The sequence below is a fragment of the Phasianus colchicus genome, chromosome 14 (assembly GCF_987193195.1).
Source record: "Phasianus colchicus chromosome 14, bPhaCol1.hap1.1, whole genome shotgun sequence".
Classification (NCBI taxonomy): domain Eukaryota; kingdom Metazoa; phylum Chordata; class Aves; order Galliformes; family Phasianidae; genus Phasianus; species Phasianus colchicus.
Genome location: NC_143449.1, coordinates 9633162 through 9661100, shown reverse-complemented (window position 1 = coordinate 9661100; position 27939 = coordinate 9633162). Strand labels below are relative to the sequence as shown.

Here is a 27939-nt window from a genome sequence, read left to right as displayed (position 1 = left end):
GCAATGAAGATATGAATAGTATTTTTCCCATGCTATTCTAACACTGGATTATGGTCAGACTGGGCAAATTCATACACAAATAGAGTACCATTGGTTAATCTGTAGATCTTTTTTCTTTTTTAAGTTCCTCCTAATCTTTTAGCAAATCTAATGAGGATAGTGACAACAAGAAGTACTTTTACAGTTCTTCTACTGGAGCATGGTATTTTCACAGGACAAAGCAGCAACCCTCTCACTGCTGTGAAACAAAGTCCAAGCCATTCCTCCTTTTCACCTCTTCCCTAAGCAACACAACAGGCTGAAATATGAGTGTAATTGTGGGTTGGCAGCTAAGCTAACAAGAGAACAACGGTCTGTAATGATCAGGGAGGAAGACTGGGAAAAGGAGGTTATATTTTCTCATCACTGTGTATCATTTAAGCATTTTGAATGTTTTCGTTCACCAATCTTTTTTTTTTTTTTTTTTTTAAGGTCATATCCATCCAGATTGCAAAGTTCTTTTGGAAGGAGCATGGCTTTTTGTAGATGTCTAGATTACTGATGCAATGGGACCCTACTCCTGGCATGTCCACTGAGGTACCATGATAGCAACATCCCCATCTGCCACTGCTATGGACAGACTTTGGCTGTTACTTCACAGCATTTCAAAAATCATCCAAGTTAACACATGTGGCATTCCATTTAGGCATTGAACTCCATACCAGATCAAAATGAAGATAGCAACCAAAATCAAAACCCTGAATTGTCCAAGGTGTTCTCTCCAGATCTTGTTGTTGCAGTGTGCAGATGGGCCATAGACCACTTGCTGTTCAAGAGAAATATTCTGCTTCTTACTGTTGCACCTACACTGACTTTGAGAGCCAGTTTCAAACCACATAAACACAAGATAAAGGCTGAGAACCTTCTAAGGAGGTTCTGTTTTGGATTTAGCTGGTGTTTCAGCTAGGAAATGAAAACAACTGTAATAATAATAAAAATGATTCCACAAGTCTATGAAAAGTCAAATTTGGTGGGTACAGAAGACGGCTCTTTTTCAAATGAATAGGGCCTGAAGCCTAGAACCTAATTTAATACCTCAGAATCTAAATCAGATGAGCAACCACATTGACCCGGATCAACAGAAGGTTTATGAATTCCATCACATCTCTTGGGCAGAGACTCACCGGTGGTGAAGACCACTTCCCTGCTGACCAGTCTCTGCTCGATAATGGTGAACTGGGGCAGTTCTAGCACCTCCATCCCTGTGACAGCAGAATCATTTCCTTGCCAGAAGAAGACAATGTCATCAACTGTGTAACCATCTGCAGAGGTGGAAAAGCACAGAGAGAGAACTAAGCTGACAAGCTGCAGCAAATGACTCCCCCATTTTCTCTAAGGTGATTTGGAAGAGGATCCAAAGGAAAGCCCACACCACCAGACAGCAAGCACAGCCCCTCCTTGCTGACGTCATTTTCTTCAGCTGAGCTGGGCAATATGATCCCCAGGAAAGGAAAAAATTGGTCAGAACTCCCCCTTCTGGCTAGGATTCAGGAAAAAAAGGTGGGATATGGTCCATCATGTCTTGACTTGTGCTGCATAATCTCCATGGCTAACATGACAGGGAGTTGTGCATCGGAAGCTGTTATCAAATGCACAAAACATTGCATTTTGCTTTTTAAAAGCTGCCTCCTTTTACCAGAAGGGGGAGATCATAATACATTCTGATGCAGACCAGGTAAACAGAGGCTCCAAGTATTAAAGATTCCCAGAGGGAAAAAGATTTACAACGATGTTGAGAAGAAATCTGAGCATCAGTACATCTCTCTCTTTTAAATACCCTCAGTCACAATTTGGAAGCACACAGAGCCTCTGAGACCAGGGGCTGCTTTTGCCAAGCTCTGGCTGGAAAGAGCACTAAGGGAAGAAGAAAGTAGGCGAAATCCAGCTGGTGACAAATGCTCATTCCTTATTTTTCACAGTAATGGATTTTTTCAGAGGTCAACTCAGCTGAGGGCACAGCATTAAGCTTTTTAACCCCAAACAGTACAAGGCAGGCAGGGCTGCACAGGCTGTGGGTACTGAGAAACCCACAGCCATATCCCAGGTGCTTCAGCCTCATTTGGAACAAGGCCTAGGCAACGAGAAATGCAGCTCCTCTCACAACAGTGTGATGATCACAACCCTGCCCATTGCACTTGTGTGCAAGGATTGATCTCCACTTGTAATTCAGTGCTGCTTGTGCCAAGGTCGGTTTTGCAGCACAACTGTTTCCAGACATTTCTTATTCTAAGAAAAGTGTGGAGCTGCATGGGAGCACCTCTGTGCTCAGAAAAGAACTATGATATGTACAGGCTTTGGTACAGCACCGCAAAGCTTTGTTCAGAGCATGATCTTCACCTATGCCCCCAGAAAGCCTGTATTTACAGCCTGCACTGCATCACAACAGTCAGCCTCAGCCATAAGCCCTAGCAGCAGAGGTGGTTGGCTAGCAACACCCAGCAAGATCAACATCTGCTACAAAGAGCTGCCACTGAGGCCAGCACCAGTTTATTAGTGACAAGATGAAAATGAAGAGCTGTTGGATGCACCATAGAGAAGAAGGAATTATTCAAATTGGCCTCAGGGGCCAAGGATTCCCTCTGCTCACAGCTGAGCTTTTGACAGTGTGATGCTGCAGCTCCTGGGTGGCCAAAGTCCTGTGCAACCTGTTCCGATCTCACGGCCAAGCCTACTTTGAGCTGGGGGCTGGACTATGACACCTTGAGGTCCCTTGCAAACTGCATTATTTGATGACTCTGTAGCCTCCAAGCCCACGTCCTGTGCTTTCGGTCATTACTGTTCTTATTCACCGATGCTAAAGAAGTGGAAAACTGTTATCAAGTGCTATACCAGATCTGCTTTGCTATAAATCAACCAAGTCAGGCCTCTACCTCCTCCCTGGAAGCAGCCAGTCTGCTCCATGGATGACTGTGGTAAAGCACCCAGACCCGTGAGCTCTGGGAATCAGAAGGACACTGATGTCACCTCACACACTGCAGTCACCATGGTGGCACAGGTTGCTGTGGTGCCTCATTGTCCCAGCTTTGTGCAGCCGTCCCAGAGCAAGGCACTGACACCAAGCACTGGTTCCTGTGGCTCAGAGCCACACAGCTAACAGTGTGTGTGAGCTTATATTTGAATCCATTGGGCTCAGACCTCCAGACACTGGTGGCCACCGGTGTTTTTCAGTGAGGTTACGGAGCCCTTCCCACCCTATGCAGAGGTGAGCCCAGCCTGTAAACAACTCACCTCTCCGCCTGCCTTGCAGCAAACAAAGCAGGCTGAGCTATTTCAGTTCCTAACTGCAAAACATCTGCTCCAGCCCTTGAATGCTTTTTAGCATCTTTTTCTCAACCTCTTCTGATTTCTCAACTTCCTTTCTAAATTATGGAAACCAAAATTAGAAAGAGCCCCTTTCCCAGTCTCACCAGCGACACATGCAGAGGCCAATCGATTCCCTGCTCTGAGTCACTGCTCTCCTGGTTTATATAACCAAGGCTTGCTCCAGCCCTCTGTGCCAGAGCCTTGCTACAGAGCCTCCAGCAGCGATCTCAGGGCTGTGATCCCTCCATTGTTTCCCCTGGTCTGGGCTTGTGCAGGTCTCATCCCTCAGTCTGGCATCCTGGCTAATGCACCCAGCCACAGACCTCCACATTTAGCTGTATTCAGATGTACTCAGGATGGATGTATTCAAATTGGGATGTATTCAAATGTGCAGCAAGCAGGCCACGCAGACTGCTATCTTCATCATCCACAAATTTAACAGCAGTGACTTCAAATTTACTTCCTGATCAGCAATGAAAATGTCAAGTTACAGTAACTAAGTTTAGGAGCTCTCGCAGTTAACTAGCTCCATCCCATTCATCCTATGACCTGCTGATACTGGGGACTGATCTTTTTTTCTAATGTTACTATTCAATATGAAATCAAACATGTTTTTCAAGAATGCATTTTTTTTTAAAGCGGTTCTAAAGGGAAAGGTTGCTCAGTCTAAAAATAAATGTCCCACTTTGATTTGCAGCTTTAGAAAAGAAAACCAAGTTTCCATTTTAATTTAAAAAAGTAAAACAACTTTCAGAAAGTCATTTCAACCTGAAATATCATGAAGTATTGATACAGCATCTTAAGATGCCAGATGAATGGCCTGGTTGTTGCCAGCTTCATCACTTTTTTATTGAGTCTTGGCACACAATCAGGATTGGGGTCATGGAATGAGGGCTGGTTTGGGGGCCTGGATCAACAGGCAGTGTTAGCATGGGCTTATCCCCTGCTGGTAAGTTCAAGACACTGCTATGGGAAGGAGACCCCAGCTTCACACTGCTGCTTTCTTCTCAGAATGGTGAGGCATGGCACAGGCTGCCAGGGAGGTGGTGGAGTCACCATCTCTGGAGGAGCTCAAGAACTGTGGAGATGTGGCACTGAGGGTTGCAGTTAGTGGGCGATATTGGTGGAAGATGGATGATTAGAATAGAGATCTTAGAGATCTTTTCCAACCTTTATGATTCCATGATTCTACAAACCAAACACTCCTGCACCACAAAAGGGTTATTTTGGTGGGGTTTTCTGTTTGTTCATTCTGGGTTTTTTTTAAAACCGGGCATGAGTGGAGCGTTGTTTCAAAGTTGTGTGGATGTGGAAACAAACAAAATGGAGCCCTGTGGATTTCCAGTGTGCATCAGTGTGAGAGACAAAGGCACTTAGCAAGGAAACCACGAGTCTCTTCATCTCAGCCTGTGTCTTAGAAATACTGTAAGGAAACGTAACTTCAACTAACAAATTGGCTTGACATGTCCCATTAAGAACAAAATCGCAACATGGGGAACTGTGGGTAATTCTCTGCCTTCTGTTTTCTTGGTTGTACTGTAAACTATTCTCAAAATACGAAGGAGTGCCAAAAATGACATGCCATTAGTGCCTCCAGGAGGACCTCATTTACATCCCATTACTGGCCACGCCAAGAGCTGCTATCGCTGCACATCCCGAGCGGGACCAGGGCTGCCTGGCAGAGGAGAAGCTGGGGAGGCAGCGCCGTGCCTGCCGACTGCTGATGCCATGGGACCTCTTTTATGAAAAAAGCAATTCTCTGATAATCACCACTGAAGCTGCATCATCATTACTGTGAGATCTGCTGCTCTGGACCGCTCCTGTGGGGATACTGCAGTGCATTTTTATGAGGGAGTGCCGGACCTCCCTTGGCCAGAATGATCAGGGAGGCTTTTCATGGGAGTCCAAGGAAAATCCAGGTGGAGAGGAGCTGTGGGCTCTGCTCCCTCCTCCTGCAAAAAGCAAGCTCAGCCACCACTGAGGACACCTTCCCAGGGCTATCTTAGGGCCGAGATAGCCTTCTCCACCCTCCCAAAAGTGAGAGTGATTTTAGGTGCTTAGCCTGCTGCCAAGGCTTCATTTTCCTGAGCATTTCACCCTGGGGATGGAGTTTGGATGAGGGAGCCCAGTCCTGCACCAAGGGGCATCTTTGGGAAGGGGTGGCCTTAAAAGCCCTGGGAGGCAGCCCAGGGGTGGGAGGGGTGGCTTGTTTGGGTCAGCATTGCATGGCATACGCACAGCTCTCAATCTCCAGTGTGCAGTTCTGCTGGTCCAGTGGGTACCTCCGCAGGTCCATCATGCAGGCAGCCGTGGTGGTGATCCTGAAAGAAGACAGGAGAAAAAAAAAAAAAAAACAATAATGATTATTTTTTAAAAAGGAGAAATGAAAGGCAGATGTGAAAGTCAGGCAGCATTTGGGGCCGCTGTTTCCCTGGAAACCAGAGAGAGCCACGGTGGGAGGGCAGAGGGAGGTGTGCGGGGGGCTGAATGCAGCTCACCCTCAACTGCATGGCTTACACCCTCCGTGACTCACGTCAGCAAGCAGTATCTCTATTAGCAGGGTGGGGAGGGATTGGTGTCCCTCCCCTGTCTCTCCAGGAGAAAGACAAAGAAACTGGGAGTAGGCAGAGCTATGAGCAGAGCGGGGAGATGAGAGAGATGTCAGATTGTGAAAGAGAGGCTGAGGACTCCTGTGCAAGTGATTCCATGGTCAAGATTCACTTGACACGTGTGTGCATGTGTGCATCCCATAGGAAAATAAATATAGGGAGAGAAAAAGGGCTGGGGTTCTTTTAGGGGTGTCAGTGCCACGCAGTACCTGTGGAAGGTTTACATGCATGTGGCTGCATCTGTGTTACACGGTGCACACAAAGGAGCATTGCTTTCTGGGTTGGGGCATTTTGCAGTGGGGCAGGTGGGGTGCAGGCACAAAGCAGGGAGAGAGCAATTCAGCTGCTAACTGCCAGCCCTGAATTTAGCAGCCTGCCCCCATTTCTCAAATTTATTGCTCCCCTCACCCGTTAATGCAGTTGTCTTCCTGTGCAGTGTATGTGTGCAGAGTACTGAAAAGGGGGGAGAGATTGGTGCATTCCTCCCCCCCCAGCCTTCTTTTTTCAATTAACCATCTGGAAGGCATTAATCAAGCTACACATTTTTTACTATGTAGGCATAACCAGTGAACTGTTAACGAGAAAGCTTTATCTTCTGAGCCCTGTGGATGGGGAGAGAGAGAAAAGAGGGGTAAAAAAAGAAAAAAGAAAAAAAAAAAAAAAAGACAAGAAAGCAGATAGGATGAGATGGCGAACCAGCAAAAAAAAAAAAAAAAAAAAAAAAAAGCAAAAAGGAAAATGCATCAATGAAAGAAAAAAAGAGAGCAGAAGGGGTGGGGTGGGGGGGTGTGGATGAAACTGGACAGAAAATCAGAGGGGGCAGAGGGGGGAAGGTGGGTGCAGGCACCCGTGGGACAGCGCGGTCCTGGGGGCACAAGGGTGGGGGCTGAGCAAGGCGGGCGCGTGGCCCCGCAGAGCTGCTGGCTCTTTAAGAAATCTCGTGTGCTAAATTTATCTCTCTGCTGTCTGTGAAGACTGTTTGTAGGAGATGAAGCCTTGAGGAGAGCCTTTGCCACTGCCTGCCGTGCTATAAATAGATCCGAAGAGACGAAGGGAATTTATATATATCCTCGCTGGGTCTAGATACAACACTGCAACTGCCCTCTCTCGGAGCAGGGGGCCCAAGTGAGCTCTTAACCCTTTTATCCATAATGCAGTTGAGGTGGAGGAGAAAGCACAGAGGGGAGGAAGGATGACAGGACAGGAGTCACTTACAGATGATCACCGTGGCTTTGGGTCCGTGTCTATGGCTTTTGCAGCCACTGCGTTTGGCCCCTCTGGGCGGATGATTGGGAACGCAGTGCCTGTCCCACCCTGACCCCAAAGCGGGGTGGGGGACACAGGGGATTGTGGTGTGGGAGTAGACCCAGAGCATACCTGGGGAGTGCACCTTGTCAGGAGTGCTCCCTGGAGAGTCCATGCTGGCCGGGCACTGAGACCAAAGAGTCACGAACGGGTATGACTCATCCCCCTATGCTGCACACGGCATATACTGTATATATTATACTGCACCCGTGGGAAATAGCAGCTACAAATGCGCTTTCCAATTTTCCCTAACGTGTGAGATGCAAAAAAAAAAAAAAAAAAAAAAAAAAAACCAGCAAAAAAAAAAAACAAAACAAACCACGTATTAAATGAAAATTTTCCACCCCATTTGTGCGACCCTGGAGGCTAAAACCTTTCCACAGTGTCCATCCCCAAATTGCGGCCCAGCTGGCTCACTTGGCCACACAAAGGACATCCAAGGGAAGCCTCTTCTGCTTGGAGAGGGACCCGCTCGCCTCTCAGCAGGATTTGCTTGTCACCTGCAGTGCTGGTTGGAAATGCAGAGCACGACACAGTGAGCTATGGCCACTGCACGCCATGCGCCAAACCCTGCTAGCACTAACAGCCAGCATAAATCCAGAGCCACTCCAATGATTTTTGCAAGATCACACCAATTTACATCAGCAGAGATTTACATCAGGGCAGAATTTAGCCCTGCAGATTTGAAAGAAGAGAACTTCAGGACAGACAGGACAAAAAGGAGAAAAATGAGAAAAAGAGGACATTAGTCCACAAAAATGAGATAACAATTTTTCTTTTATTGAATTAAAGGCTGGGCAACCTCTGCAGCTCAGCATCTTCCAGAGATAAACCAGTGGGCTCGAGGTCCCAAACTCCCAGTGACCTGCCCAGTGGCACTGCTGGGACAGGCGAGAACAGGGACTAGGCAGCGTGCAGATCTTATTTTTTTTTCTTTCAGAGCAGGTGTAGCAGTGACACTGGCTGTAACCACCTGCTTGTCTGGAGCATTTGCAGGGCAGTATTGCACCCATGCTGCTCCCAGCAAGCACCAACGTCACAGGGACTCCTGGATGTGGGCTCCTGCAGCATGAGTAGATTTGGGGGGCAGCTGGTGTTGGGCATCGGGTCCTAGCCTGGTGCTTCCTATAACTAGATAACCTTTTCAGGATATAGAAAGTGACAACATTAAGGTGTTGGTAAAGTATTGGAACACGCTACCAAGGGAAATGGTAGAATCACCATCCCTGGAGGTAGGTGCTCAAGAAAAGGGTCAATGTGGCACCCCTCATAGCCAAAAGGGGACAGGAGTAAAACTCAGGCATCCCAGTGACGTTGTGGGGTCACTGTGCATCTCCTGTCTGTTCTTGAAGGCCACAGTATCAGTCTCTGCCTCATGCTTTCATGATTTTAAACATATTACTTTGATACACTCTGGGCTGCTCTGAAAAGAGATGTGCCACAGGAGATAGCATGGAGAGAACTGGCCAAAGGCAGCTAGGGGGTGATCCCTGTTCTGGGTGTCTCCACAGAGTCAGTGGGCAATAAGGGAGAGGAGAGATTAAGAGGTGGGAAAGTGAGGAGAGGACAAAAGAGTGATGATGGCAGGAGTGGTGATGAAGGAGACACGAGTGGAGACGAGAGATGGAAGAGCAAATAGTGCAGGACAGAAGGCTGCTAGGGTAAGGGAGCAGCGGAAGGGGCTCAGAGGAAACAAGGGGCAAAGGAGCCTGGGGATAGGGAGCTGGAGAAGAATGAGAGGTTAAAAGAGAAAGCAGAAGAGTGGAGATGAGAAGACAGAGACCAAGCCATTGCTCTGCACACGACCAAATAGGAAGGGAGCATTGAGCGCGGGGACTGCAGGGGACGCTGGGGAACGATGCCACCTTCCCTATGGCACTGGCACAAGGCACTGGCACCCAGCCAGGCTGCGTCTTCTCCCTCCCTCCCTCCCGTTCCTCCTCTCTTGCTTCTCTACCCTCCCTCCCCTTTTAAATTCAGAAATTTGTGTGGTGTGAAATCTCATCTGCTTTGATGGCGATTCACAGCGACACTGCCCATCGGAGGGGAGCAGCTCGCCTGCTCTTCACATGATGCGCTCAACGAAGCGGCCGAGCCTGGCCAGCACCACCCACCTCCTCCTCCCATCTCTGCCCTCCTCTGCCTGCCTTCAAGTTAGCTCTCTCACACCACCACCTTCTCACCTCCCTCCTCACAAAGAAGACGTGTCCGTGTCCTTGCTCTAGTCACTGCTCCTCAGGTCTGTGGGCAGCTGTGCTATCTAGCAGCTAAGTCCTTGCTGCCCTGTTACTGCGCTGCACAGCTGGCGGGCAGACACAGTTCATGTGGGGGGGAGACAGAGCTGTGACAGAGAAACTACTGTACACCACAGAAAAGGAAAAGGAAAAAGAAGAAAAGGGACATGCATTCATGAGATGTCGAGCAGCCCTGGCAGGCTGTGGGCTGACGGACATCCCCCTTCTCTGCAAGCACCAGCAGATCCAAGCAGAAGCTGAGGTAGCACAGATACCTCACTCTGGAGAGCATCCTTCTGCCCCAGGGGAGGAATGGATCATTTCAAGAAGAGCAGCCAAAAGCTCAAAGTCACACCAGGCAAGTGCTAGGTCTCCATTTGTTATGATGAGGAAGCGATGCCCACCTGGAGTTTGTACTGACAAAGCAGATTCTGGCACAGAAAGGGCAGTGCAGCCTCACTGTGCTGTCCCTCCACCACTGCCCTGTGACATGAGCACAGGGGTGTCCCACCACTGCTGCAGCTCAAAGGGAGCGCTCAGTCTTCTGCTTATCATCCGTCCTCCACAAGTTCTCCAACTTGAACACCATCAGACATTTCATTCCCTCTCTGATCCTCCTCATCGCTGTTTACTTATTAATGGCTTCTTCTGTCTTATTTAGAATGATTATATAAGTTCACAGACAGCATAGATCTCTGACCTGCTACTTAAACCTATCAAGGTTAACAGTCTCTCCTCCATCTCCTTCTTATCCCACTGCTTGCCCCCAGATTATCTGCCCCTCCAGCTCCTGCCCGAGCCTCATTTCCCCATACCAAACTCTAAAGGCCACCAGCCCATCTTCCAGGTCACCTCCAGGGTGTGAGAAGACCAAATTCATCAGCTACAAATGTAAAGGGCAAAAAATGACTTCCCCAAAATACCACCTGGTTTCAAAATGAGCAGGTCCAAGCTCTGGAAGGAAGACTGGGAGGGAGAAAGGGGAAGACTCTCAGCTTTGAAGTGTTCCTGAAGCAAGTAGGGTACTGTTCCCTCAAGCTCATCCTTACAAAATAAACTCTATGCATCATATCTATGTGTACACCATGAAACTAAACGTGCCTGGGACTGGTTTCTAGGGCTAGTGTCAAGCAGTATAGAACAGCCTGTGCCTACACTTCACTCTTGCCCTCCAGAGAAATGGTCTGGGTGCACGCAGAAGAGAGCAGGTACCAGCCTCTACTGGGCTCTAGCTGGGAAAAAGTCCAAGAGACTTCTTGTGGACACAGACCAAACCCAGGAAACAATCTGACAAAGTGGACTACCCCTGTCTGGCACTCCTGTCCAGTTTTTAAGTTGCTGATTGCAACTTTCTGGATTTCAGATTACCAGAGAAGTTGAAGATATTTCTGTCTCCCAGCAATACAGACCCCCAAAGCTGAATTGGCAATGAGAAGGTGTGGAAGCCACTCAAGTTTTGCAGGACATGTGCAGAGCCCCCAAGGGGCACGTTAGACTTGTACAGGAATTTCAGTGACTAAGAGGAGAGAAAGGCAAAATTGCTGTTTTGCTGAGGGAGAAAAATTGAAATCAAATTTTCACTCTGCACGTTCTCAAAGTCAGTCATAAAATCATGCTGGCAAATGTCACCTTCTGCCTGGCAGTAAGCACAAACTTCGAAGGGCCTGGAGGGATTTATAAACCCGTGGTGAATTTTGCCATTCTTTTAACACGGTCTGATCTTTGCAGACTCCCGGAGGTCATGTTAGAACCAAGAGCGAGGCAAGGATATGGAATATTTTCCTCTTGTGTCTGTGTGCCTAAAACCAACTCCATAAGCCTTGGCACAATCCTGCTAAGGTCACTCTGTTTCCAAAAGCATCTGTGCTTGCATAGGCTTCCTTTGATAAATAACACTATGCACTGTGTTCCAATTAGATAGAGAGAAAAAAAAGCTCTTCTAAACTAGTATTTCACCCACAGAATGAGCCCTTCACCCACTCCCAAAACATAGCACCATACCAGACACTATAGAATCACAGAATCACAGAATACCCTGAGTTGCAAGGGACCCACAGGGATCATCAACTCCAACTCCTGGCTCTAAAACCAACTCTGTCCCAGCAGAAACCAGGACATGGTCTGGGAGAAAATTTCTCAGTAGTCTCAGTGCAGCAAAAGAGCTCCTTGATTATAACCTGCCAGGCCTCTGCTTCATAGGAAACCAGATAACACCTATGGAGAGAGCAAGGCCATGGCTGCAAACAGCAATCTTCAAGTGTGATGTGAGCAGAAGGACCCTTTCTGCCAATTGAAGAACCAAAAAGCCCAGGCTGGAATATGGAGAATGCAACACAGACAGGGCTGGGCCCTGGTCAAAAGCTGGGCTGGTGATGGGAGCTCTGAAGAAGACCCCAGAAAGAGCTGCAGTGGAACCCAAACCATGGGCAGCAGAGAGAGCAGCCTCAGCAGCACCATGCAGCAGCGTGCCTGGTGGTGGCTGTGCAGGAGATGGGGATGCTGGGCCAACCTGTGCTGCTCCCCTGCACAAGATGAGCTGGAAGAGGTGTGTAAGAGCTGCCTGGCCCAGCAGTAAGCACAGTGCCAGGAGTGGGTCAGCTCACTGTGGCACAAAGGCTGCCCTTCCCTGGGAGTGGTGGGAATGCAGTCCTGCAGAAGCGTAAAGGATGTGCTGCCAAAATAGGTACACCTGAATTCACTCAGGTGTAAACTGCAAATGTGGAGCTGTTTGAGGTATAATTATTCTCTTCTCTTAGCTTCAAGCCCTGAATAGGCATTTACACCGATGGGGACAGTGGAGGTCTGCCCCCCCCTGTATCCAAACTGCCTCATCTCCAGCATTCCTCACTGCAGTGACTCTCATGGGCAGCTATATAAAAAAAAAAAAAAAGCAAAGCAAAGCAAAACCAAACACATGCACACCCCACCACTACCACCTTCGCAAGAGGAGATCCCTCATTCTCCCAGCACAGGATTTAGTCTGTGTCATCAAATTCCTCTGCAGCTCTCAGTTGCTCAGTTCACATCTCCCAGGCTCCTCGCCAGCCCGGTGCTGTGTCCTGCACGCTGTCCGCTCCGCACTGCTGCCCACTGTCCCAGCAAGAACAGACCTGCAGCCCCAGCCCCCCAAAGTGCCTGTTTTGCTGGAATTCTGTTTTTCCCTTAATTGGAATGCAATCCGAGAGCTTCAAGATTTCCCCGAAAGATGTTTTTAAGCTGGTTTCAAATACGATTTCGCATTGCCCTGCAAGAATTTCAGCGTCGTTACATTCATTTCTATTTTTAGCCCTCTGAAAACAGATAGGAAAATACTGATGACATCAGCATTTGGTGAGTGTCAACTACCGATTCACTACCAAATGGAAGCTGCATGGGCTGGAGATGGAAATCTCACACTGTTACATGTCGCTTCTATGTGTGATGATGTAAAGCTTATTGAATACTGCAGCAGAGGCTGAACAGACAGTCTCCAGAGGTCCAGAGAAATGGTTTGTTGGTCGTCCCTTCACACGCCAGCAGTGGCAGTACCAGCAGCTTGAAATAGCGAGGGGAGTATTGACACGAGTGAAAAATTGTCTGCATAACATCAGGAGTGAAACATCAACATGCTCCGAAACACTTCTTAAATGAAAAAATTCTCCCTAATTTTTTTGTTTGTTTGTTTATTTGTTTGTTTGTTTAAAATTGGATGAAGCCAGTGCAATTTCTAACAACAAGCCATTAGGAGGAAAAATGCATTAAATCCAGCCAGTTCTATCCAGCTCCTCCTCACTATTTTATTCACCTCTCTCCGTGACACCAACAAACTGCTTTGTCTTGGCGGGCAGTTCCCTTAAGCCTTGCTTCGTACTGCAGACCTAACATGTTTTTTTAGCACTTTCCTGCTGCGTGCCCCAGGTGACCGCCTGTGCTTCATGGACATTTGTAACCCTGCAAGATACGGAGAGGCCAGAGGAGCCCAGGCACAATCCTACAGCTTCATGCTTCCTAAAACCCTGCTGGCTTTGCACCCTCCCACTGCAGACCTCAGTCACTAGAAGCATCCCTTGGGTTGGATCTGGGTTCCAGACCCCAGGATCTGGGCCACCTGATAGCTTGGGGGAATGGAGCTGGGAAATACCCGTGGCAGCCCCGTATCGCCTCCCAGCACAGCCCGTGGCTGTTTATGCATTCCTTTTGTCAGAGACCTGGCAACCAGCTTTTAATCCTAGCCCAGTGTGAATTAATTTTGGAGTAAGCTTTTGTATCGAGTGCTTTCCTAAGATGTAGCTGTATTACATCTGCCGCTCTCCCTTCATCCACTAATTCGCTAATTCTATCAAAAACAAGCATATGCTTTTCTGACACACAGCTTCCACAATGAAACAGAGCAGTGGAATAAAGGGCTTCATTTACTCATGGAAACGAGTTATCTGAGGCTTGATCTTGTCCTCACTGAGGTCAGAAACAAAATACCCATTGACTTCCACGTGAGCTAACTTGGACCTTGTGGTCTGCTCTGGGGTTTGAGCCTGATCCTGCCTGAATGCTCGCTGGAGCCGGGGCTGCCAGGGTGTCATCCTCCCCACTCTCTGACATCAGAGACTGCTGGAAAGAAAAATGACTGTTGTGCCACAAATAGCACGATTGAGTCACTTTGCTACAGGATCAGCTCAAAGGAGGGGGAAGTGGCTGGTGAGAAGGTAGAAGGAGAAGGAGCAGAGCTGTGCTATCTTGCTTGGGCAGAAACAAACAAATGGGCCAACAAAGGTTAAAAAAGAAGAACCAACAGAAATTGCCTTCTTCAGCTTTCTTCTACCAGGGCAAATCCATTTTAAAATCCTTCCAAAAATGCAAGACAAGACGAGATGGGCTTCACCCTACAGGAAGGACCTACATTTCCCTTTCTGTTTGCAGAGCAAGTGTAGGTGCACGCGTACAAAGATAAAGGGAGCACAGGTGAATGTTCAGCTTGTTTTCTTACCTGCTTACACCTGCTGTGCACGTGGCTGTGTATTTTTGAATACGTTCACAATTCTTTGCACCTGCAAAACTGCACTTAACGCTTCTGTGGTCAGCAAAACCACAGGTGCAGGAGTCAGTCCAGACTGTAAGCCCTAAAGGAAACGTTGTCTGTACCACTATGAATAAATTTTGAAATCAGGCATTCAGGGCACCTGGCTTGTCCCCCTGTACCCCAGTGCTTTCAAGGCATTAAAAGCCAGCCACCCTGGCCAGAGGCACAGCCCAGGAACAGCAGTTGCAAGTGCTTGCTGCTTCATTTTTGCAGTTGCAGTTTTCTCCAGGGGCAAGCGAGCAGCTTCCAGGAAAACCAGCCAAAAGTTAAAACAACACAGGCAGCTCTTACTATGGCCCTGGAAATAACAGGGGCAAACAGCTGTCATTTTCTTTCTTTTAGCTTGGATGCAGTTTCCTCAGCTCACCCATTTACGCAGGCGCTGGGAGGGAGCCGAGCTCCCCTGCCCATGCTGCAGGGCCCTGCAGGAGGACAGGGGCAGGAACAGTGCTGGAGCTGCTCATGCAGCATCCTTGCCCTGGAAATCCTCCATGGGCTTCCACTGCTCTTCACCTGTGCAGCAGGGTTCACACTGTTCGCTCTTGGAGCTGATTAAATGGCAGCTGATAAAAATATACTAGATACCAGCATCTCTGCTTCTTTTGCTGTGCAGGTGCATGCTAAGGTCTCCTACCAGCTTGGGGGAGGCAGTTCTGCATTCAGGTGGGCTGGCTCAGCAGCTCCAGCTTCACAGCACTTTGTGCCCCCTCCTTCACAACAGGACAGGATTTCTGCTCCTACGTACCCTGAATCAAAGCATCTTCTTGCCCAGCCCAGACTTCATACTTTGTTTAATGCAATGGAGAAATCTGGGTTAGCCAGCTGGGTGAAGGTTACAATCTTTTTGGTGAGTGAGTAAAGTTCAGAGCGGTATCAGCCAAGCAACATCACTGGCACAAGGTCAAGAGATGGATGCTTCTGGGAAAGGAGAGGTGGAATTGGTGGAGGCTCACAGTTGAGCTTATTCCATCTTTTGCTGTATCAGAAGAGCAAGAAGCATACTCTATTCACAAGGATAATTAAGTGCAGACATCAGAAGACCTACCTACTCCAGCCTGCTCCTTACCACCAGCAGCCACTGCTTCTCTTTTGGCTTCCCATACCTCTGCAATAGGGAAGCACTGGGTACAGTCACCCCATTGTCCCTAGCAGAACAATGCCCACACCCTGTTTTGCTGTGCCCACACTCAGCCCCTCTCTCCCAGAAGCAGCCCTGCTACTTGAAAAGGAGGAAATCATCATAAAAAGTCAGATTTTGCCACAAAGCACAAGGCAGCAGAAGAGCTGATACTGTAAATGGGAAGGGTGGGTGTACCCTCTTTGAAAGAGAAAGGTCTTTCCTCCCCCTCTGCTGCACTGGGACGTAAGCCCAGAGCTGCTATCATAATCATTTGTGAATGTGGAGGCAGGTCGAAAAGCCAGCTGTGAATTTTGGTAGTCGAAAAGGGAATAAAGGAAAAAAAAAAACTGCAAAAAAAAAAAAACGCACAACACAAAAAAACACCCACCAAAAAAAAAAAAAAAATAGGCAAACAGCTCAAAGCAGACAAACACAGGGTTGGGGAAATCATTGCCTAGTTCTCAGCTACAGCATCCAAAACTGCACTGCACTTCTACTTACAGCTGCAGACTTCTCTTTTAGCCCCTATCTGCCCTGGCATCTCCACAAATCCAGGTAACACAGCAAGCCAGCCTTTGCCACCTTCACTGCACTCAGAGTACTTTCAAATTCTATGGACTGCCAACGCAAATCTGTTCCAGACACCACAAAAAGCTTCCTCGCTGAGGACCACTCCCCTACTAAATATCAACTTTCAAAGCACAACCATCAAAATTGCTCTGATAAAGACAAGCGAGTTTTTTTTTTTTTTTTTTAAATGGTCCAAAAACATTTCTTATATTTCATGGTCGAAAATGACTGAAATGATTGGATTCGAATGCTACAGAAGTTAGGTACTGGTGTAATGAATTCTTGTGTCTCTAAGCCAAATTTACAGAAAATTATAAGCAACTGAAAACGAGTGTTTCAAATGGAAGTGAAAGTACTGTATGACAGTAACCTGAAAAGCACAGAACCAACTCTTCCCATCTCCAACACCTGTCTATAGCAGTAGAGGGATCTTTGGCAGTCTGAAGGTAACAACTATTTCCAGCCTGGAGAAAGATGCTTAAACCTGTGCAGCACCTGAATATGGCTTGGGTCCCTGTCTGCACCTTAAGAAAATACGGGAATATCATTCAAATGAGGGAAATTTAGATGAGAAATCATTCACGAACATAACCAACAAGAATCCCCTCACACCTACCTCAGGCCGTACAGGACCGTCCCATCAGGATGGAGCCGAATCATGCGATTCTTCACCGTCACCCCATGCAGAAAGGACTTCTTGTCATTCAGGAAATAGGTGTCTGGCAGCCACAGCTGGTCGGCCACCCGGTTGTCCAGGGTCAGGTTGAGAGGAAGGTCGTTATATGCCAGGCGTTTGTCCCGCCAGCTCTGCTGGAAGTACATGGTGATGGTGTAGTCCTAGGAGAGAAACATGCAGGGGCATAACTCAGACTTTTCTGCTGCCACTGCAGAGACACCTGGTGGGTCTTCACCTTTGCTGGCACCCAGATGCTTCTTTCTGAACCACCACCAGCTGGGGAGGGCTGTGTTTTCTTCTGGGAAAATGGAAACAAGGCAGTTGCTAAAAGCCACTTCTAGTCTGAGCAGAAATTCAGGAGGCTCCCAAGGGCACGTGGAAAGTCTTACCTCCAGGCCAAGGATTCAAAGTCAGCCCAGGCCAGCCATGACAAGCTATTAGCGCCTGCCTTGTTATACGAGCAGAGTTGGGAGCTCATCGTGATTCTTGGTGAGGGACATATGTGGAGGAAATCTGTCACCAGTGGAGCATGATCGACTGCGTAAGGGGCAGTGCCCTAACATCCCCAGCCACCGCAGTGCCGTACGTACCTCCTGCTCCTTTCCACTCCGAATGTACAAAGCTGAAGCTTAAAACAGCAGCTAAGTCAAGATTTCTCTAAAGGGAAGGGAGAGATGTTTTGTGGCCCATAGCTGCAGCCTTGCAGAAATGACTTCAGATGCTCTACAGTAACTGTATATCCTAGAGAGGCCTAGAGGCCCCATATCAGCTTATTCACCAAGACATACACAGTATTGCGGCACTGTGAAGGAAGAATAATTATTTCCTTCCAGATAAATGAGTAGTACTGGAAGGGGTCTTGTACAAAATGATAAAATATTCTCTCAACAGCTCTTAAATAGGCCAGGAGCCAGATTTTTATGGGTAACCAGCTAACAAGATGTAGATTAGGAAGTGGGCAGGGGAAACCACGTGCACAATCTTACAGAAACCAGTAACTTTTCACAAGTCCCTAAACAAAAAGCATTCTGCAAATGCATGCAAATGAACTGTTGGGGTCAGAGATATGTTTCTTCCTATGCAGATACTGACAGCACAACAGTAACACCCTGAACAATGCAAGTTTGCATGAGGGGCATTTCTGCTGTGCAGAGGAGGGCTGGTGAGGACCTCGCTTCTGCACTAACATCTGGGCTGGGCGCAGAGGCATCCTGCCTGCCCACCTTCTCCCATTTACTTTACTCACAGCCAGGTTTGGTTAGCACCTCTGAAAACAAGCTCCAATAATCCCACTGTATAGGCTTGCTAGGGTTTGAGTGCCTAACTCTGATTCAGAAATCTAGACCCACATCCTAAAGGTCACGGAGCAACAAATATGTAGTGTTGTCTGGATACAAAAGTTATTTTGCATTATATTTTGCATTATATTGAAAAGAAGAAGAAGAACAACAACAAAAAAATAAAATAATAATAAAAAAATAGTTCCTGTTTTCTGGCCAAGAAGTTGTTTTGCTATGATTTTTAAAGGACTGAACTCTTGTTAACTCTCGCTTCCCAATCCATCCCTCATTCTGATTTTGGTTAAAGATCCTGCTAAGAGAAAATGTTCTCCCTGCTTACCTCTCCCAGTGGGTAGGGAAAGGCAAGACCTGTGTTGGAGGGACCCACTCTGCTCTGCCCAGCAGCTCGCAGTGAGCTGTCAGCCCTGAGCCCCCTCTCTCAGCATTTGCAGAGGTTTTGCTCTCTTCTCCTCCTGCTACCCATGTGATGCATGCACAAAGCAGAGGTGAGAGTAGCACGTGGAGCTGGCAGACACTCCAGAGCTGCCTGCAAGGAGGGAGGGCAGCACATGTTGAGGCCAGCAAAAACCTCAGAGAATGAAGAGGAGCTTATCTGGAGGCCTCACATGTTAAAATGACAGTGCATCCTACCGACTAATCTGGACAGAGCTGTTAATGTGCATCTCCAAACAACAGAATGTGACTGATAGCTCATCCTTTCTGATGCAGCAGAGACCTCAAAACAAAGACAATGTAAGAGGACTTGAACAATGAAAGGCTGGAATGTGGACAGAAGAGGGGTATGGATGGAGAAAGGTATCTCCTGCAGAACTCCAGAGAGGACAAATGCAGAGCAACACATATGAGAGTCTCCCAGTTTCCCCAGTTAACAAGTAATTGTTAACTGCTACTTCAGCTTACAGAGTTCCACCTTCTTTTGTAAATATAATGGTTACTGAGCAGTATACAAACAAGTAAATACACCAAAAAAAACCCCAACAAAACAACAGTAGAAAGGCTCTGATAGAAGAAGGAAGCAGCAAGGGAGGAAAAATATTGCACAGATTAAATACTAAATACTAAGCAGAGGCTTAAGATGACAGCGTCTGATTTTCTGCAGTGGGTCTCTGTACAAGAACAGGCTGAAGGCAAAGTAATGAAAACAACTTCCCACAGAAGCAATGAAACTTGTTACAAAAACACAGGGTCAGCTGCTTAATGGCGTTTTGGAAGGCCCAGGCATGATGTGGAGAAAACAGTCCTCCAGGTTAGAAAAGGGAGGGACTAACATACCAGGAAAGGAGAACAGTCCACAGATGCAGAGCATCCTGCTGCAAGGCAGAAGCTCCAGCTCCCAGCAGACAGACACCAGAAGCATCCCTCCTGGGCAGGCTGTTCATAAACCATCAGAACAGCTCCTGGCAGATGTGGATCATTGGAAGGTTGGATCGGATTGGTTTCCTCTGTGCTGTGACCTATACAGACCCCAGTACAAAACCTGGCCAGAGGCAGAAGTGTGCATTCTTGTTGCAGGCTACAGTAGATTCAAAAGCTAGAATTAGAAACTGAAGGAATACGACATGCAAAAGAGTCAAATCTTTGCTTAGAATACAGTATTATTAGCAACATGGATGTCTCCTGTGCCTAGCCCACATCTCCTATACCTTTCTTCTAAAGTGAGAGAGCTTTTAAAGTGAAGGCAACAATTGCAGACAGCTCGTGGAGGCTACATTTCACCAAGAATTTGAAAGTTGCTGAAAGCAACGAGGGGAATAAAGGCCATTTTACAACTTACTCCCCCTCTAGATGTGCCACTTAATTTTGTTCCCCTTTTCTCCCCCCACCCCTAACTTTGACGAAACAGCTCCCTTTGGAGAAGTGACCAAATAAAAGTCCTACCCCATGTAAGCAAATGACATATGGTCTCCTTGTCCAAGATCATAAAAGAACATTAGGAAAGCCAAGATGCTTCAGAAAGAGAGAGAAAAATGGAACATCTGACTTAGTAAAAACCAAGCTGCCACTGCCAGAGACTAATGAACAGTTTGTTGGCTTCAGCTTCTTTGATGATTAAACACCAGCTCCTGTTCCCGTCATTCCTGGGAGAGAAATTAAAGGACAAAGTAGTCCTCCAGTATGTTTTATTTTAAGGAGAGGGAAGGGAAAATAAGAATTATTTTTAAGGGAAGGAGACAATGTGCTTACAATCTTTTGCAAAGAAACAGAGCAGTGTAAAATGCACAAGAAAATATATGAAGGACAGGGCAAGATGGCCACAGTTCTTAGCAAGCTTGTTTAAGAAAACTCCTTTGGCCTCACGATGGATTGTCCATTTCCATGCAGATAAAACAAATCAATGTATTCCAGATCTTAAAAAGCACCAGTTAATCTGGCATTAGTAAAGACATGATGGCAATCTTTCCTTCTCCAAGACAGCACTAAGTCTGTCTTAGGCTCTCACCTTTGCCTAGGGCAGGAGGCAGCAGCTCTTGTACTTACTGTGCTTTTCATGGGGAGAGAATTCTGCCAACATCCTGCTTTTAATTTATCTTCTGGTGCAAGCCAATGCCCAATTTACAAGTCTGAAGTTCTGCATGACAACTGCTATACATAAAGTAACAACTATTTTAGATATTGTCCTTCTTCCTGTTCTTCAACTTAGAAGAAGAGAAATCCAGAATCTCTTTCCATCTACCCTAATTTTGAATAACCAAATATCCCCAGATTTGGGTGACAGGAGAACCACATTGTACCTGCACTATCTCTGCCAATAATGCAAGGGAACAAATGTGTTTGCTTCTAGGACAGGCTTTGTGCACCTCTGTACATCAGGTCTTTGTGATCTTGAACTCATTTTTCTTAGGACCTTGGAAGAACTTTGCATGGAGATGTTTCCCCTCACCAATCTGATCTACTTTTGTAGTAATTTGCATGTGTTTAATTGCTGTATGCATGTCCAGAAACTGGGACATATCAGCTGTATCCTCAACAACTAGGGGTGTGCAAGTGAAGTGTCATCTTGTTGCCCTATTTCTCTCCTGTCACACTCCATCTCTATAGCATCTGTACTGGTGCTAATCCTGCATTATGTTGGCATGCTAGATACTTGCATTTTTCACACCCACAACAAACCATAGAACAGCACTGGTGGCTGCATCCCATTTCTTTACCCATCTCCCAGCTTCCTCCAGCCCATCTATTTGTACTTCCTAGGAGCTACCCTTACTGCCTTGCAGCATACTACCAGTGCCCTGCTGCATACACATACGGGCATATCTAATATACAGCCATTAAAGCTCAAAAATATGTATTTAATAATCATTTGTATCCAATTAAACATGCAACAACTAGCCTATTAAGCTAAATTGAATTTGAATGAGACATTTAAACAGTGACCAGTGAAGATATGGGTTTTTAAAACCCTCAGAAGCTGAGGGGAGAATGCTGTGCCAAAAGAAAGGTGAAGCTGGAAGACCAATGACACTCCCTAAACTCTTTCAAAGGTGCTTCACAGCCCCTGCTTGCACCTTCAGAGAATTTTCATTTTACAGTGACTTTCTTACCTCTTGCTTGCTGAGAGCTGCTCAATTCAAGTGGTCAACACTCATTATGCTTTCTAGCAGGAACAACACAGTAGCAGTAAAATGCAATTTCACTAAAACATTCCCAGAACTCTTCATTCCTCTGGGCTATTATTTTTGAAGAATTATTATTATTTTTTAATGAAATGTCCTCTTCATCGTCTTGTCAAGAGGTTTATTGGACACCAATCTAGTCAAACCATACTCCAGACAGGAGATTTTCTGAAGCCTTCCAAATAGACACTGACTGCCAGACACTATAGGAAGAGAAGGGAGGAATGGCAAGGAGAAAAGGATACTTCTAAATCCTTCAAGGGACTTAGAAGCCCACTGGGATTAGGCGCTCTAGAAAACACTTCTTTGTCTCTCTTTCAGCTCAGTCAATGCTATTCTGTAGGAGACTTTGGGCACTTTAATCTACCAGTAAAATTGAGACAGTGATGCTAACTTGCCTCTGTGTTGCAGTTTGGGATCCTACATCTCTAGGCAAGTGCTAAGTGTACAGTGCACAGAAACTACTTTTTTTTTTCTTTTTTTTTTTTTCCCCTGGGAAAATAAAACTTTAAGCAGAGTTTATAATTCACTTTGGCATTCAATTCTATCAGTGCAGCTTAGGGCTGCGTGGATAGGGAATCATGGCATGAATGAAGCAATACTACTACTTTCCATGGCAGGATAAAATATTGTACATAGAGTTCTGAGCACCAAAACCATGACTCTTTCTGCATTATCAAGGCATGCTTAGCTTAAAAAACAGTTTTAACTTAGAGAAAGAAGAATTGTTATTCCATGGTAAAAAAAAAAAAAACAACAAACTGCTGCAAAGATTCTATTTCCCTGGAGGCAGCTGGAGGCAAACAAATCCTTTAAATGATGTAAGACAACTAACATGTCCTGTGTGGAATAATTGCTACCACTTGGTTGGCAACCTAGTTGGTGCAAAGTGGCTTGACCAAAAGGCTACGTGGTAGAGCTGATTTCCCTTAGAAAGCACAAGAGTTTGGTCACGTAGAAAAGATAACTGGGACTAGCCAGAGATGATGTGGAATCAGGCACAGAAGATGCAGAACATTTTTCTGGCAACATGGCACAGTTAGGCCAAGTGGGGGGGTATCCTAAAGGGAGAGGATGGCAGCCTGTGGTCTGAAAAACAAGGCTTGCTTTTCAACAGGCCTATGAAAACTTTTGCAAACTATTGCACTCAAAAACTCCAGGACTTTTGTACATACAGGCCCATTTCTATATCTGATGTGACAGATTCTACAGGACTACTCTGCATAGCTGTATCTGTGACCTCTATGCTTGCAGATTGTGTTAGAAAAAAAGGGCTAGCAGTCACTTGTGGTGTGAGCAGAGAACTGTACAGTCATTGTGGGACAACTGTAAGGTAGAAGGATACCAACTGATAACCCATTCTTGGCAACATGTACCATCTAGGGTGCTGACCAGATGGGGTATCATACTTCCAGGCTACCTCTGCTTCCAGTCATGCCCTTGATTGTGCCTGGGCAGAGCCAAAGGAGCCAGACTGAGCAGCAGCAGCACACAAGATATGGCCTACGCTATCATTCTCCCACTTCAGCAATCCAAGTCCTGGCTGCAGGAGCATAAATCTGATGGATGGGTGCAGTGTAGTTAACTGACGATAGCCTTCAAAATGCAGCTTATGAAACACTCCTGATCCTGCTGAACGAGTCAAGTTTATTACAGGATGCATGAGGCAAAAAACAGATTTCAGCAGGCTGTAGAGGTCCACAAGCAAGCAGACTTGGACTTCACGGCCAACTGGATGGCAAAGAACAAACTGCAGTCCTTGTCCATGCTGAATGAGTGCTCTCTGCAGTACCAGGACCAACAGTCCTGGAGCCAAGGAGCTCTATTTGCAGAGCTGGCTGAAAGTTGTTGGCAGGGAGCCCATGTGAGCTCGGTAAATAAAGTATCCAGATAATAAAAATACCCAAAGGCACTGTTTAATTTTTCTGAGGGTTCTGATACAGCCAGCAATATTGCGAGGGAGCAGAAATCTTGCAGACAGGAACATGAGCACAGGGCAAAGCTGACCTTCCAGAAGAGAGGAACAAAAGACACCTGTTTGGAGGTTTAGGAGAACCAGGATCGTACTGGAGCTGGTGTGTTGTAGACCTTCAAGTCTACTTGAACCTCAGTTGAAAACTTGATGAACGAAAGGGTCAGTACTTTGTGTATCCATGACCTAGGAATGCAAAGTGCATGGGGAGATGAAAGGCACAGGCTGCCTTCTCCTGCAGTCACAATGACTTAAAAGGAAATCCTGTGGCAGCAGGTTGCAGCAGTGGAAGAGGGAGATGAAGAAGGAGATGGTTACAGCTTGCAAGATGTAAACATGCTTGGGTTTGCATTCCTCTTCCCTAGAGCCTCAGGTGGGAGCTCACAGCATACTGTAAAGAGGGGTGTGAGGGATGTATAAGAGTGCACATCCCAGGTGGCCCACTGCTCCCTGGTAGATGGAAAGCAGCCAGCTGCATGTGCCCTGCAGGCAGTGGTGTGGAAGGAAGCAAGGGCTGTAGGATCCCACCTTTCACTTCTTTCCCTGACAGTTTTCTGGCTGGAGATGCCCCGAGAGTCTGCTTGTGCCAGTGCAGCAGAGACTGCCCGCATTTCATCCCACATGCATGCACTAGCTCCTTCCCCAAAACGATCCCTTTCATCTGACTAGAAGGCCTTTCTGGATCTACAAACAGCTCAGCAGATCCTTTCCCTCTCACCATCATTTTTCCTTGAATGTTCATTTTTCTCTGTAGCCTAGCAACTCCGCACAGACTCAGAATATTAACAGCTCCTGTCCCCACACACAGTCTTCTCCAGAGGCCTGAAAAATGTGATAGCAGAAAGGCTGAGAGTGGTAGGAGCAAGCACGAGAGATGTAGGGAGCACGCAGGGAGCCTATATCAGCATTCAGAAACAGAAAAGCTATTCAGCTGTCGTATCTGCCACCTTCACTCAACATGTACATAACATATAGAGCTATATATAGCCCCATTTATTTACATATTCAAATAGCAACACGACACGCACGCCCTTGTATTCAGAGCTGGGTTCTATATTGAGGTGCTGGCACTCTTGCGCACGCACATTGCATTGCTGCATGCTATAAATATATATATGACAAGATGTCAGCAGGTCAGATCTACAAGATCTAATACGGTTTTCAATCAACCAGATGAAGCCTTCACTTGTGGGAAGATACTTCTGCACTAATCTTCTCCAATGCTGCAGCATTGCTATTGAAACAGGTGGCCATTTAGAACACTGTTCTCAAATGCAGACAGCTTTTTTAATATATATATATAAATATATATAAAGGCTGTGGGAGTTCTGCCTGTAATATAAAAACCGAAGCAGGAAAAAATCGTCCAGGACAGTTTTCTGCAGTAACAATTCTAACTACTACAGGAATGCCACAGTGCAAGCTGAAGTGGTTCATACCACTGCCATACAATGCTGACATGTTCAGATCTAAAGATAACTTGGCTTGTTCAGGAACAGATGGAGCACTGCAATACATAGCACTGTTCAGCTGAAAGCGTGCTGCAAACCATATAGCCATGGACTCTCATCCTCTCCAATATGACTTCTTTCCTGCTGTGGGGTGGAGTCATCTAGAAAATGCAGAGTGAACATAAGTCTCTTCAGTGAGAGCACAGAATATTCACATGGGGGAAATCACCCACTGAGCCAGGCATCCGAACTCATTTTCAGTCCTAGAAGTGGGGTTGACTAAGCCTTGCTGAGGTTCCGACTTGTGATACTGGAGCACTTGCAGAGCTGCTCCTTAGAACACATGGCACAATGGAAAGATGCTTAATGGGGATATGTAAATGCTTATACTCAATAAGCAGCACCAGCACATCTTATTAGTGCTGCAAAATCCCAGATTTGGTCTAGGAATCACCCAGTCCATCCAACTGCTTGTCCATATCCAATCTATTCCAGTTGCACAGATAATGGGTTTCCTGTGTAAACTCCCATTAATTTATCCTGCGAATGCTACAGGATTTCTAGGAGGAAATCTGCATGGTAGAATAGAAAGCCTCAGGGGGAAAGAGTCATACTCTAGCTCAGCAGCTCCCAGTTTTTCTTCGGCTGAGAGCTTATTTCAGCAAGGCTTCCACAGCTCATTATCAATTGATCTACGTCCATGGTAGAATCATGCAATTCAGCCAACAAAAATATTTCATTCCAGAACATCATTAATGACAAAGACATTAGAGCCTTTCAGCACAAACACAGGGGACTTCATTATAGGGGATGCTATAAAGCTTTCCCCCACTCACATGAGGACGGATCCAAGTAGGGCTGCTGCTTTACCAGACTGCCCTCTGCTACACACACCTCAAATCCATGGGACCTCCATCTCAGAAGGAGTTTCTGGCTCCTTGTGCAGGTCCTAGCTTTCTTCTGGCATTTGAAGAAATGGTATGGTGATCTTTGGTTTGTTACTTAGCAACTTGACTCTAAGATGTAGTGAATTCACTGGGCTGTCTCTACAGGTAGCCAACATCAAGGTCAAAGATATAGGGAGAATTTTGTCATTGGAATAGGATGATTTTCAACATATTATAGAAGATAGATAAGATTTTTCCCTTCTACGAGTTGCCATAAATACAGTACATATTGACATATGAGTCACACTGACCTATTTTCCAGTTTTTAACCCAAGCCAATCTCTTTGTAACTAATTTCATAACCAAGAATGTGGAGCACATCAGGATCCTTCACAGTAGTTTGCATTTTTCTTAACTACTTTGTGCAAGATCACCACCCTATTGTGAAAGGATCGTGTTTTGGGGCAGGGATGGGAGCACTGCTCGTTTGAATTTCAGCAGCCACTCCCACATCTCATCACACAGAAGTTCCCTCAGACCTGATGCTTTCCTTGTCTCCATGCAGTACCTTAGTCTAAGGGCTGTCAAAAAGGACTTGGGGATATTGGTGGATAGCAAGCTGGATGTGAGCCAGCAATGTGCCCTCACGGCCCAGAAAACCAACCGTATCCTGGGCTGTATTAGAAGCACTGTGGTGAGATGGTTGAGAGAGGTGATCCTGTCCCTCTACTCTGCACTGTGAGACATCACCTGGAGAGCTGCATTCAGATGTGGAGTCCTCAGTACAGGAGAGACATGGAGCTATTGGAATGCATCCAGAGGAAGGCCACAAAAATGATGCAAGGGTTGGAACACCTCCCTGCAAGGACAGACTGAGAGAGCTGAGGCCATGCAGCCTGGAGAAGAGAAGGCTCCAGGGAGACCTGAGTGTGGACTTTCAATAGCTAAAGGAGAGCAATAAGAAAGAAGGGGACAGATTCTTTAGCCGGGTATGTTGTGATGGGAGAAGGGGAAATGGTCTCAAATTAAAAGAGGGGAGGTTTAAATTGGACATAAGAAGTTTTTTATGATAAGAGTAGTGAGTCACTGGCACAGGTTGCCCAGTGAGGTGGTGGTGCCCCATCTCTGGAAACACTCAAGGTCAGGCTGGATGGGGCTCTGAGCACCTGATGGAGCTGTTGGTGAAGTTGGCCTAGGTGGACTTTAAGGGTCCCTTCCAACTCAAATGAGTCTATGGCTTAATTCTGCATCTTTCAGTACAATCAGTAGGATTTCTGTTAAAGTAGAATGTGGTGTGTGTAGATATCCACAAGCAGCTCTTAGCCTTTTAAACTGTATCAGTGCTGGTAAGTCACCTTGAGACCCAGCGTTCCATGATGGGATGACAACTGGAGGAATAGGCAAAGCAAGTAAGGTCTAGAAATAGCAGAGAAAATGGGTTCTTGCTATGGATTAGAGTTCCTTTCTCCCCTTCTACAACTGTCTTTATTTCTTCAAGCAGCTCATGGACAATAGGAAAAAGCACCAGGATTCTGCTGCTTCCCTTCAGCTAGCATTGGGTTGTGTGTTTGTGCAGAAGTTACTTTCCACTGCTGGAGAAGCATGTGAGAAAGCCACCCAGGTGACTACATGTAACTGATGGCAGCCTGCAGAGGATACTGCTCATAGCCTAGAGCAGGACCTTCCTTCTCATTCCCTGTTAACTCTCTCCTTCAGGAAAATACCATTTAATATGTACAGAACTGCTACTGTTTGATTTTCCAAGCAAGCAGCCACCCAATACATTACAGCCCTGCACGCAA

The 27939-nt window shown here is 46.5% G+C and overlaps 1 protein-coding gene across 2 annotated transcripts in view; it reads right to left on the bottom strand.

Annotated features, from left to right (window-relative positions):
- Window positions 1–27939, bottom strand: part of LOC116229698 (gamma-aminobutyric acid receptor subunit beta-4) — a 65544-nt gene that overhangs the window by 4506 nt on the left and 33099 nt on the right. For both annotated transcript variants that reach the window (XM_031594352.2, XM_090150219.1), the window contains exons 4-6: window positions 16853–17073; window positions 5581–5663; window positions 1164–1301 (exon numbers count right to left, since the gene is read on the bottom strand). In XM_031594352.2, coding sequence (XP_031450212.2) covers window positions 1164–1301; window positions 5581–5663; window positions 16853–17073 — 442 coding nt within the window. The remainder of the gene's footprint in view (window positions 1–1163; window positions 1302–5580; window positions 5664–16852; window positions 17074–27939) is intronic.